This window comes from Vanellus vanellus (assembly GCF_965231255.1).
Source record: "Vanellus vanellus genome assembly, chromosome: 5".
In the NCBI taxonomy this organism is placed as follows: domain Eukaryota; kingdom Metazoa; phylum Chordata; class Aves; order Charadriiformes; family Charadriidae; genus Vanellus; species Vanellus vanellus.
In genome coordinates, this window is record NC_138910.1 from 66,110,899 (window position 1) to 66,123,089 (window position 12,191).

The 12,191-nt window shown below is 39.2% G+C and overlaps 1 protein-coding gene across 2 annotated transcripts in view; it reads right to left on the reverse strand.

Moving 5' to 3' along the window:
* Positions 1-8,089: 8,089 nt before the first annotated feature.
* Positions 8,090-12,191, reverse strand: part of PRKACB (protein kinase cAMP-activated catalytic subunit beta) — an 83,017-nt gene continuing 78,915 nt past the window's right edge. For both annotated transcript variants that reach the window (XM_082484112.1, XM_082484111.1), the window contains exon 10: positions 8,090-11,165. In XM_082484112.1, coding sequence (XP_082340238.1) covers positions 11,040-11,165 — 126 coding nt within the window. In that variant the 3' untranslated portion in view covers positions 8,090-11,039. The remainder of the gene's footprint in view (positions 11,166-12,191) is intronic.

A 12,191-nucleotide genomic window follows, 5' to 3' on the forward strand; every position in this document is an offset into this window, starting at 1 on the left:
TTTTGCATCATTTCCTTCCTAGCAATACAGGACTAAAATGGGACCTTCCAGGCTGTAGAGTTTGATCTCCTGCCATCACAGGCAACCCTCACAAAACCACATCCACACTGGTGCTGATTTAGAGCCTATAAGGAATCCCACCCTGCTCCGCCAGTCGGAAAGCCTGCCTCGAGCTCCCTTTTACTGGTTAAGACCTCTTAATTTACAACTTGCAAAATACATAAGCAGTTTATACCTATTTGTTCCTGTAGTAATATTACTTAGTTTAATAGTTGACTTCTCTGTTTCTCCAGTATTTACTTGCTGCCTTTTAGACCCTCTCTGTAATAAGCTCTGCCTTTTCTGAGCTTGTTCCCCTTTCCTCTTTCTGTATATTCACCTTCCAGGAGCAGACATTTGGAGCTGCACCCTGGGGTGCAGTAGGGTCTCAGCAGACCTTCCAACTTTCCTGTCTGCTCTGAATAGCCCCTAGCTCCACACTACGCTTACAGAGGTCTCGTATCTCATATGTATGGCACTGATGATTTTAGACATCCTAGGATTGGTAAGTATATCAGGGTCTTTTCTGGTCCCTGGTAATTACTGTACATCCAGAAAGAGGCAAAATCTGTGTTACTGGTCCAGGTTGCACCTTTCCAACACTTTACTCTCAGAAAACTGTCTTTCCTCAGTTAAGGTCCTTTCCACTCCAGTCCATGTTCTTTCTGGTTTGCTTGAAAGGAATTTTGTTGCTTACCTTGCTCCACAGCATCTACAGCTTAATATCTGTTGTCCTGCTCTCCCTTCCCTACTTTTGCAATGCATAGAGGAATGAGGGAGAGTTCCCAGCAAGCTACTCCAGTCCGCCCGCAGAGTCCAGCAATGAAGTGCCTCTCTTTGATTCTTGCCTTGGCCAGGAAGGTCATCCAAAAACCACGCTGTGTCTTCTTCACAGTCCCCTTCTGACCTGCCAGAGTTTTCTGCATGGCTGAGCATTGTCACGTTGCTCTGAAGTTCTGCATAAAGCCAAGACAAAAGACCAAAGATAGCATTGGTGTAAAGCAAGTGTGGAGGGAGGGAAGGAAGGCAGAAAACCTGTGGCAAGAATACAGCAGAGTGACTTGTACCAAACTAGTATTCATTTCTAAGGCAATTAAGTTGAAGCACGTGTTTAACTACTAGGTCAGAGCCAGTCAGCCTCAATTTATATTCCATGCAGTTACCTGGGTACACTCTTATAAGGTAAAAAACAGGGTCCAGACACGTGCAAAAAGTTTTATAAAAGCTCTGGGTTTCAGGATGAACGCATGGGTTAAGAGCTCTGCGGGTGCACAGTGCCGAATCAGCAACACAGCTCCCTTGCTGCAAGCCTGGAGGGGAGGAGCACTGCTCAGATTTACTGACAAGGCAGCAATTAACAGGATGGCAAATACTCTCTGTTTCGTCCTGATAGGGAGCCCCTTAAATCTTTGCTTTAGCCTGCTAAAGTCCTTTTTACACAATAAGCATTTTCCAACCTTCTTTTTTTTTTTTTGTAATCGTATGAATCTCCAATAAGATGGACGAGATGTTGCACCCTCCTCACCCAGGCTAAAAATAAATGCGTACGGCAGCTGACTACAATGCATGGCCAGTGATACCTTTCTGCTTTTGCTTCCTCTGGTTTCCAAGACTGAATTGCTTAAATAAATCTTCCTGCACGTGAATTATATCCACTTCACTGAGAATTTCCTGCCCTACTTATTTTGTTGTACTCCTCCTTATTCTGGTAGTTGCTCATATTTAATAAAGCTACTGTCCGGACTTAAACCTCTGTTATTTTAAAGCTTAAATTCTGTATCAAACAAATCATTGTATAAAGCACAACTCGTTCTGCCCATACTAGCAGTGGTACCTATCACATATTTGCCTAGCTTATGATAATGTAGCTTATAAAAAGTTTTCATATGAAATACCAACATTGTAAAATAGAATCCAGCCTCATAAAAATGTTTTATAAACATGGCTCAGACATCTCAATGAAATAGCTGTTAAATCTATGGGAAATCTGAAAGGCAGCACTTTGGTTGTATGAAGTGAGGCAAATGAAAAAGCACAACATCCTGATGCACGCAAGAAAGGAAAAATAAAGTTATAGACAGAAAAACATCAATAAAACACAAGCAGAAATCTCAATTATATTCCAAACACTACATTAAGAAGTTAGTGCAAGGCTTTTTTCCCCCAGGAGTGAAGAACCTGCCTATCACTGAAAAACCATCAAAAGCCTCATTTCGACACCTCAGTGGCCCAGTGACCCACTTGGTGACAGTGAGATTCACAGGTGCTTTTGCTGCGGGGGAAGCAGGAACCCAACTCCTGCCAGACAGCTTTACCCTGCAGTAGTCTCAGGGTCTGCGCTGTACACTTCTGCTCCTCCTCCTCATTCTCCAGACATGTATAGGGGTGAGGCTGACATCTTCTTAACAACAAGACAGTCCTGGCTGTAAAGTTGACTTCCGATATCTCACCAGCCTCCTGCGTGAGCTTTTACTTCCCTGGGAACTGGGCCCAGTACAGTCCCCCCCAGAAGCCAGCATACTTATGAGCTCGTGCAGCTCTCACACAACACCTTTTCAAAAGGCAGAGGAGACCCACACCCAGACCAAAGGAACATCCATCACGGACGCTTAGTCCACAAGCTAGAACGTATTTTCTACAGGGACAACCCGAAGTACATCCTCCATTTCTAAAAATCCTGACTTATGCATTACTTTCACAATGGGTAAGACTACTGTCTAGTTTCTTCAGTAGCCACCTGACAGCAGCAGTCAAAATGTTCCAATGCAGTTGTGCTGAGCTGTTCCCTGTTTTCAATGTGGGGACATTGAGTCTTCTCCACACCTGCCCTCAGGTTTCTGCTCAATCCTACACAGACTTTCTGGGGTGTCACAGGTTTCCCTTTAAAAGCACTGTTGCAACATTCTTGCATTACATTCCCAGCAAGAAGTTTTCTTAGAAGCCAAAGTCAGTAAGATTCAGGATCATGTATGCACTCAATAAAGAAAAGAAGAGCAGAAACTTAGTAACAAACCCACCTTTGTACCAGGAGTCCAGCCAAAACAGTCCGTTCCTTTGATTTTCTCCTAAAAAAATACTCTGAGCATGCACAGAGCTGTGCGACACTTGGACAGTGGCAAGCTCCTGAAGGGTGTCCACCTTTGCTAACCATAGCAAATGAGGAATGATTGTATTTCAGAGGTGCTGGGGCAGATAATTTTGTGAGTTTCTAGGGTGGTGAAGTTTTCCCACCAGATATCCAGTGGGCAGGCAGAGTTAGCCAGTTGCAGGCAGTTTTAGCCTGCTTTAGAAACATCCAGATTTCTAAGATTTGTAAAGCACCTGTGTCCTGGTAAATACTGGCATCGTCTTTACACGTTACAGTTCTGGTATAACTGCCAGAATGGGTACCAGCTGTGGAAGACCAGAATACGGCATTTCTTCCATTGATCAGCCATGGAGGATGCTGCTCCTCAGCCCACTGGAAGCACCCTGGACCCAGAAAAGGGTGTTCTCTGCAATTCTCAGTCACGGGTGCCAGTGGGGATTTATGGGTTCTCTATCTGCTCATAGGCACCAAACTACAAGGAAAACAAAAGAAATCATGACAGCCTAATGCTTTGTGTGTAAACGTGAAGGATCAAAGGACGCGCGTGTTGTTTGGCAGACCGCGGCTGCAAACAGTACCACTGACCGCAAGAAAAGAACCACTGTTAGAGCAGGGTAAGTGTTCCAGTCGCACGTTGCATAACCCTGTTTCCCCTCTCTTTTTTCCCTTTTGACATGAAACAAAACAAAACAGATATTCACATGTGAACATGAGCAGACTTGACCAAACAGTTATGCATTAAGGTTATAACAGTTAAACTGACCTTTAAAAAAAATTGCTCAGCTCTAAATTGGTTGATGAGGCTCTGACCAGAGATGCTCTCAAGAACATGTTTGCCATAACTTTACTTTTTCTCCAACTACTCTGGTGGTCACATAATTTAGAAAAATACTGAACAATGTTTTTTATCTGTAAACATTACAACTATAATTAGTAGAGATACATGTAAATTTGATCAGCATCCAATTCTAAAAATGTATAATCCTCTCTACTATAAATACTACATATTTAATGAACCAGCTTAGAAGCACTTTTCAATCTTTTTTGTGACAATCTTTGGTTAAAGGCAGTGTATTTTTGAACTTTCAAGTGCACGTAATACAGAAATGTGATTGTGTGCTATTAAAATTCTAGCCTCTAATGAAAAAAGGATTTATCTGTCAGGGATTTTTAGTGGAATTTTCATACAGCTTATGCAATAATACATATTATGAAAAAATGCTTTTGTTCAAATTAGCATCAAAAACTCCTTTTATGCTGATATGAAAACCAGTAAAAAAAAAAAATTGCAAGTATTAATAATTAACTCTAAAAGGAGTTAAATGCAAAATCTACTAATACATAAACAACAAATGCTCATGGCTGGTATTGCATATATTATCTGACATATTATGTGACTGGTACAGTCCAAATTTCTCATTCCCTACTGCTCTTCAGTGTTTTCCAAGTCTCTCATTCTTCCTACGCTCTGCAGCTGACATTTCTTACACACTGTTCCGCACCATATAAATGTGCCATCTACTGGCAAATGAATGCAACTAGAGCGTTTTGTTACAGAGGAGCTAGGTGAAGGTGAAATCGTGATTCATTATAGTTTTCAGGTTTTTGTAGTAGTTAGGAACAACAAAGAAGTTCAAGAAAAGTCAGGGTTGAGTTCTGTTGGTCAGTAAGTTGCAGAAGTAAGACCAGTTTAATAACATCAGACATACTACTAGGAATGCCCTAAAGCATAGCTTTGGGTTGTACAAATCCCAAGTAAAAAAGCATTTGTGTTGCTATTTCAAGTTTCCTCATGTGGCTTTAAAAAAGACCAACTAATGCTTGAGACTTCAGGGAGTTATTTTTCCCCCAGCATTCACTGCAGTACTTCTCTTGGCAGGAACCGTACCTTGCAGGTGACCCAGTCCCATTATGCAATTCTCTTTCAGAATGAAAGACCTATGGGTGCTTCGGCCACCTGGGGTGGTGGCTCTCTGATGTGGATGTCCTCCTGGATCCAAGTCCCTGGGATATGGCCTAAACCACAGAGCACATACTTCTATTGGAGAACCACACTCGTGTCATGAACTAACGTGCTAACATGAACAAACTATATCACTGCCTTATACACCTGTTGTATCATGTAGCCCTTAGAATGATTCTGCCACCGTGATCTCATTTTTGGTACAACGTGATGTTTTTACTAAGGCTACCTGCTCAGCTCCTCTCTTAGTTTGTCCCACTGGCAAACAAGCTTCCCAATGCATACTGCCTGATACGTATGGTAACAGAATAAAGGAAAATATTACTGGGGACACGCGTTATAATTTTTTTATTTTTTTTTTTTTAAGAGGGCAGTTGAAAGAGATTATTTTATAAACTCTGGGCATTTATGAAATAACCAAATATTGATTGCTTAACCTCAACTAACACACCTGTGAAATAGGTGAATTACCTTGGCTTACTCATCCAAGGTGTTACCTATCATTAATAGAGTCCCGATACCTAGAACCCCGCTTTATGCAAACATCAAGTAAAAAGATGACAGTAAAGACTGAAGAAATTGAAAGGACATCTCAATCAAGCATTCATTTTGTTGAACTATTACTTAGATAACTATATATACATTCAAAGTAGCAATGTAGATAGATACACAATAAAGAACAATACTTCCAGTAGAAGACAGTTCTTGTGATATTGCTGCGTAGACCAAAGCACTGATATACCCCTAAATGTAAATGAGGAGGTGTTGGAATTTTTTTAAATTTAATCCAGTTATCTTGATGCTGGAAGAATTTCAGAAAGTTAAATCAAGCCTTTCCTGCAGTCCAGTTTTCTCTTTGTTGCACTTACACCAGTATTTCTTCCTGTAACTGACCAGACACTCTCAAAATGTACCGCACTACATGCCAGGCTGCCGAGACCTTGCTCCATTTGAGTCAATATACCTACAGCTGTGCCCTTTCCAATCTTCCACAGCATCTCGGAAGGAAAGGCAAAGGAAGAAGTCTCTGACCGCTACCTCCCAGCAAAGGAAAACATCTGTTACTGTGGTTGTGTATGTATGGGAACAGATCGCTAACCCCCACCCCCAAACTCCTTCCAACTAGAACCACCTTTTCATCCTAAAGAGTTTTTGTGCTGCAACCACATCCATGTGTTTGGCAAAGTGTTTCCTCTATCTTGTCCTTAGCAAAGATGCCTCATGCTCAGGCAGGCTGCTTCTCAACACAAAGAGCAGAAACTTCAATTAGATACTAGATTGCTACTATGCAATCTATCAAAATCTAAATCATTTAAGATGAGCACTAATAAAGAATGTGCAAGTTTGTCACTTGGGTCTTTCTTAGGTGCTTCACTGACCATGAGCTAATGCAAATCTACACCACAAACACGTTGCTTTTAAAATTTAAAGCAAAGAACTATGTTAACACAATTTTTAGAAATACATTTTTTTGAAAAAAAATTATATTTGACCCTGTGAGGGAGGGATCAGGACAACTAGACTGTAAGAATTCTAAAGGACATTTTACTGGCTTTGAAATAAGACTATTTGGATCTCATCCCAATGATTTAAGGGAAACCTCAAGCCACTGTTATCCCACTGATGCAGGAACTTTTTGCAGTAGTGAATTATAAAAATAAACTACATTTTCAATCTATTCAAGTTTCCTTCATGCAGGCATCCCTTTATGTAGTATACCAAAAAAAAAAAAAAGGCAACAAAAGGTCAAAATGTGACTAGACCTCATATTTAATTAAAACTTTTATTCATGATCAAATTCGTAAGTTAGGAAGGGAAGCTATCTTAAGATCCTATCTTGCCCTGGATACCCATCTTATTCTTCTAAAAAACCCAACACATTACATAATTGCTACGTAAGATGACAAATATTTACTTTCTAGAAGGCATTTAAACATCTTCGTGGAGCTTTAACCCTGGAAGTGATCACTGCCCTACCTGACATTAGAGACTCATATTTTAGCCCTTCTGTCAGAGGCCTCAAAGCAGTTGATTCCTCAAGCTACCAATTAAAAACATTTTTTAAATGTGTGCAAGACCCCCACTTGTAAAACTACGGTGGTCATAACGTTACTTTTTTTTTTTTTTTTTTTTTTTTTTAAAATCAGACACAGCCAGATCAGCTATACACACCCCAGCTGGAAGATGGAGTCATCTTTTTACCAGTTTCTTATTGAAAGGTTCTCAAATTCTCCTCTGGGATAAGTCCTCCTTACACGCAGCAAACTAGAACAACAGATTTGAACGACACCTTCAAATCTGCTGCTCGACATGCTGTGCTTGCACGGGAGCTGTAGTAAAAGCAGAAGACAATCTTTCTGCAGTTTCTTAGCTCAGCTTCAGAAAAAGTACAAAGGTCTTTAAGAAGTAATATAGCATTCGTACCATGAAACCAAGAACACAAAACCACAGTCAGTAGGCGTGCAGCAGCAGAAGCAAAGAGGCCGAAGCTCCGCTCGGAAAGCAGGAAGAGGAGGAGCTGCGTTACAGACAGCAGGTACCAGAGCCTCTCCGAACACCACTTGCAGAAAAAGCCTCAAGACAGACAATGCCAAGACCACGAACAGTCTTTACTTCTATCAGTTGTTTCACAGCACAAGGAGACACAGCACAAAGTTTGTACAGCGGGATCTGCAGACAGTTTAAAACGAGGCAATTATCTTTTATAAAAAGCATCGAGTCTGAATGTGAAAATATGAAGACAAACAATACTGCAGCTAGTGATCACCTTGCTTGCCTTTGATTGTCTAAGAAGTCCAACTCACTGACTTCTCATAGTGCCTTTGATGTTCTCCACACCATCTTCTCCGAACACCCTAGTTAGCTTAACGCGTCCCAACTAATATGTGCGGTATGTTTCATAACCTTTTCCTCTTGCTTCCGACCCCTGTTTGCAATGTGTGGGGAGATGCAACGACTCTCATCATACAACATTCTGATTCACAAAGAAGCAGCACAAGTGTTGTACATAATTTAATTTGCACTTCTGTATATAAATGTTTACTATATTGCACACTATTGCAGCACTTAAAAACATCTAATTATTTGCAAAAATTAGTAAAATACTTTAAAGGATTTAAAAATAAGGGTTTTAATGCAACTGACAAGATAATAAAAAAGCAATTTACTTAATGAGATACAATCCTTTATGTTGGAAATGAAAGTTACATACAACTAGAGTACAATTAAAATATACCATATAGTTCAACACTTAATTCCTCAAATGTGTAAAATTAACAAGCTTCTACTGTCATAGATATACAGTTTTTCCATATTGTGAAAAGGACTTTTCAAATTAAATACAGGTAACATAATATTCTGTAGTTATATTTTATGACTGTGTTTAAATGAGAGGGTTGTATAATACTCACATTGTCAAATGTACTCACTAATGCCTTGGAAATTGCACACTTCCCCTCCTTTTCCAAAATAGAATCTCATTTCCATACTGAAGTCTATTATGCCATATTGGAAAAGTATTTTACTTTCTAACAGGATTTTCATAAAATTAAAAAATAGCATAATATCATGGCATTAAGATGACTTTTCCACTTATGCCCACGTAGAATTTAATCTGGATATCAGACAGACACGTCAGAACCAATTTCCTAGACTTTTGTCTTATTGTACACGCAAGATGAATGATTACAGTATTTTACAAAACAGAAAAATCTCTGAACCTTACTAGAATTATAAATGCAATGATTAAAAATTAAAATCATAACAGAATCAAATTGTGATCTCCAACATTTATTAAAATCTTTTAAAGTTCATAAACGACAACAAAGTTACTGTAGAATTTATCGCATACAGCTAGCATACAGCAGCATGTCCTTGGTCTAAATGAAATACAAAAGATTTTAACATTTTCATACAAAGGATTTCTTTAAATTTATTAATGTGACGATATATTTTTGTTACATAAAATTTGCTACAGCAAAGTATCTTATACTTTTCTTGCACATATGTAAATATGGGTGGACAAAGACTGCATTCAGTGTCAGCCTCCTAATGACGTTGTGCAAAAATGCTCAACAACCTAAACATACAGAATGTTGGATGGTACGTTTCATACTCTTTTGTAAAATGTCTACAAAGGCTTTTCTTAAAGGAGTGTCATACAGATTAAAAGGAAGGAATGCCAGCCGTTTATTTGTGCTGACATTCAAACAAATACAATGGCTATGTATCAATATAGCTCTTTTTTTTTTTTAAAAACAATTCATCCTTGTATGCATGTAAATTTATCATAAAATATGAGTCTAGTTTAAACTGTTTAGATGTGCTGTTTTAAGACAGGTCACTGAGACAGCCAGAATCAAGTGTACAAATAAAACTACTATGAATAAGTTTAAAAGCAACCCCCAAAAAAGTGCTGAGCCACTGATTATTAACATTGAAATAAATGTGTAAAAGTGCCCAAAGCTAGCACATGGTAGCAGTATCTTTTAAGTCAGTTGGTGAGAGTATACAAAACATAATTAAGCCCAAATACTTATATCTGTGTGACCATACATTCTGTTTGATTGAAAGAAAGTAGGTTAGAAATGAAGACACAACGCAACTAAAACAAACCCAGCTGTTGCAGTTTTTAAACTTTGTCTCTCTTCTTCGTGAATGAAGTGCTGTAATTAAAGAGAAAATGATTGTAGCAGTACTCCATCCTCAGTTTACTAATATAGTATACCAGAATAAAAACTTGGCAATAACCTCTTATTCTTAACAGCTAACAAAAAAATAACCGTGTTCATCCAGCGATGCATCTAGAACATTATTTTGCATTTGCTAAACCATTTGTTTTTCATAGCTAATGGCAGAGCGCATTTTGCTTTTTGTGGTGTGGTGGTTTTTATTTTAATGGATGCCTTTTTTTCACCAAAAAAGGCTCAAAACAAGGAATACTTTGGGAGCCCAAACATTGGTTTTTTAAGAAAAAACAACAAAAAAACCCACAAAAAAAAAACAGTGAATCAAAATGAATCTTATTCTCTACAATACTGACCAAAACTTCCTTAAGAGTTTGGGGTTCATATTCTTAAAAAAGCTATTTCATACCTGCCAACTGAAATGCTGGTAAGTTGACTTGCTTAAATACGGCCCATAATCCAGACCAGGTGGAATTACTCCCCCTCACGAGACTGAAAGCTTTCCATGGTACAGTCTGGTTATGGCAATTTACCTACTGCCTAGGTGGGAAATACAAAGGAAGGAGGCAGTGACGAAAACTGCAGGGATGTAGAAAACCAAGGCACGGGGTCTAGCTACTGTCCCCTACTTAAAGCCATCCAATTGATTCTACTGAATTTTGGTCAGTCTCCAGGAAGAAATGTTTTTAAGTTAATTTAGCAGACATTTATATGGCGATAAATACTACCTTCAAAAATGCTAAAAATGTTGGCTAGGTTTAGTCTGAGCTACTAAAAAATTATTATAAATTGTAGCATCAGACACAAGACAGACAAGAATTATTGGCTGGCACAGACTAGAAGCAACATTTATCTTTCACTTCAGTCTAAATCACACTAGCCGCAACACCTTCCATTTCACTCACACAAATAATACATTATTCAAAATAAAATGGAGCATTCTTGGGTAAAAAACTACTTCATTTTAAAGGGGGAAAATGAACAATACACAGAAACAAAGAACGACAGAAACCAAAGTTAAGTAGGAAAGTGGTCTATTATTCTGTGTTACTGCACAAACAGTGCTTGCTTAATTGTGCCTAGTTAGAAGGGTTGGTGCAAACTGCACACATGGAAGATGGCAATAAAGACCTCAGTCAGCTTTGTGGAATGAAGTAACTAGGTAACTGTTTTGACATATGATGGTCTCAGCTCCACCTCATCTGTTAACAGAGTGCAAAGATCCCAATGTGAGCCCTGATGTCATCTTGTCCTCTTACGCCTACTAAAAATCAGCAAATTCTTTTGCACATTTTTCTGTTAGAGACGCACGAATATCTTCTTCTTCATAGTCATCAAAGTTGCTGGTATCTCCAGGGCCTCTGCACTTTGGTATGAACGGAGCTTCTACCTGTATTTGGGGGAAAAAAAAAAACAAAACACATGAAATGTTATCAGCCTAATATCTTTAGATTTAACACTGTGATAACGGGCACAACAATATTCCCAATACTCCTCAAATCCTGCCAAGAAAACCGATATTACAGTGAACCCAGCTTAAAGTTGTGGCACACACATAAAACCAGCCTAAGAAGGTGCAGGCCTAGATGTATGAATCTAAGTTGAAAAAGACTAATATCTCACAGACAAACATCAATTAAAAAAAAATTACTTCCACTTCGAAACAAAGTTTAGTTCTCTTCTTGCAGAAGAGGCCCTGCTCTCAGCTCATCAATGGCGTGACGCAGCTCCTAGCGCAGTCGCACGGTCACGGCAGAAGCAGAGAAGTAGATTGATTGCCATCAACACTACTCAAAAATCTCAGGGCTGTTTGGAACCCCTCTCCTCCTACTTACCAACAATCCTCTATTTGCAAATAAGAACTAACCTAATACAAGTTTAAAACAATTTGTTCTGCATCTTCTACAAAGTTCCTCCTAGGACCTAACTGGAAGTGGGAAGTGAAAGCTGTCTCCAAATTAGGCCACAACTGGGACACAAGCAATGGTTTCAAAGGGGTCACTAAATGATTGTACGGAAAGCCAGTGCAGCTCTAATTAATGATGGAAAACTCCCATCTCGTAACGAATGCCTGCATATCCTCTCAAATCCACATATATACTCGATCAGCCTTCAGATTCAGTGCATCTCATGTCACCTGTACGGTAGTAAGCCATCCACCCTCAGGGCCTGGAACCAGGCGTTTTCCAATGACCCTCTTAAGTGCTGCTGCTTAAAGTTGAGGGGACCTGCAGCTTTTTGAGGTTGACCTTAAAAATAAAATCCTTGGGTCTGGCTACAACTTAGCAGTCTCAATCTTTCTGTCCCAATAAATGCACTTCAGCCTCTACTCACCTTGGAATTTAAATTAAAGATGACCTTAAATGAAAACACAGGTCTGCACAGGGACATACTGCATTTTTACCGGCTAACAGCT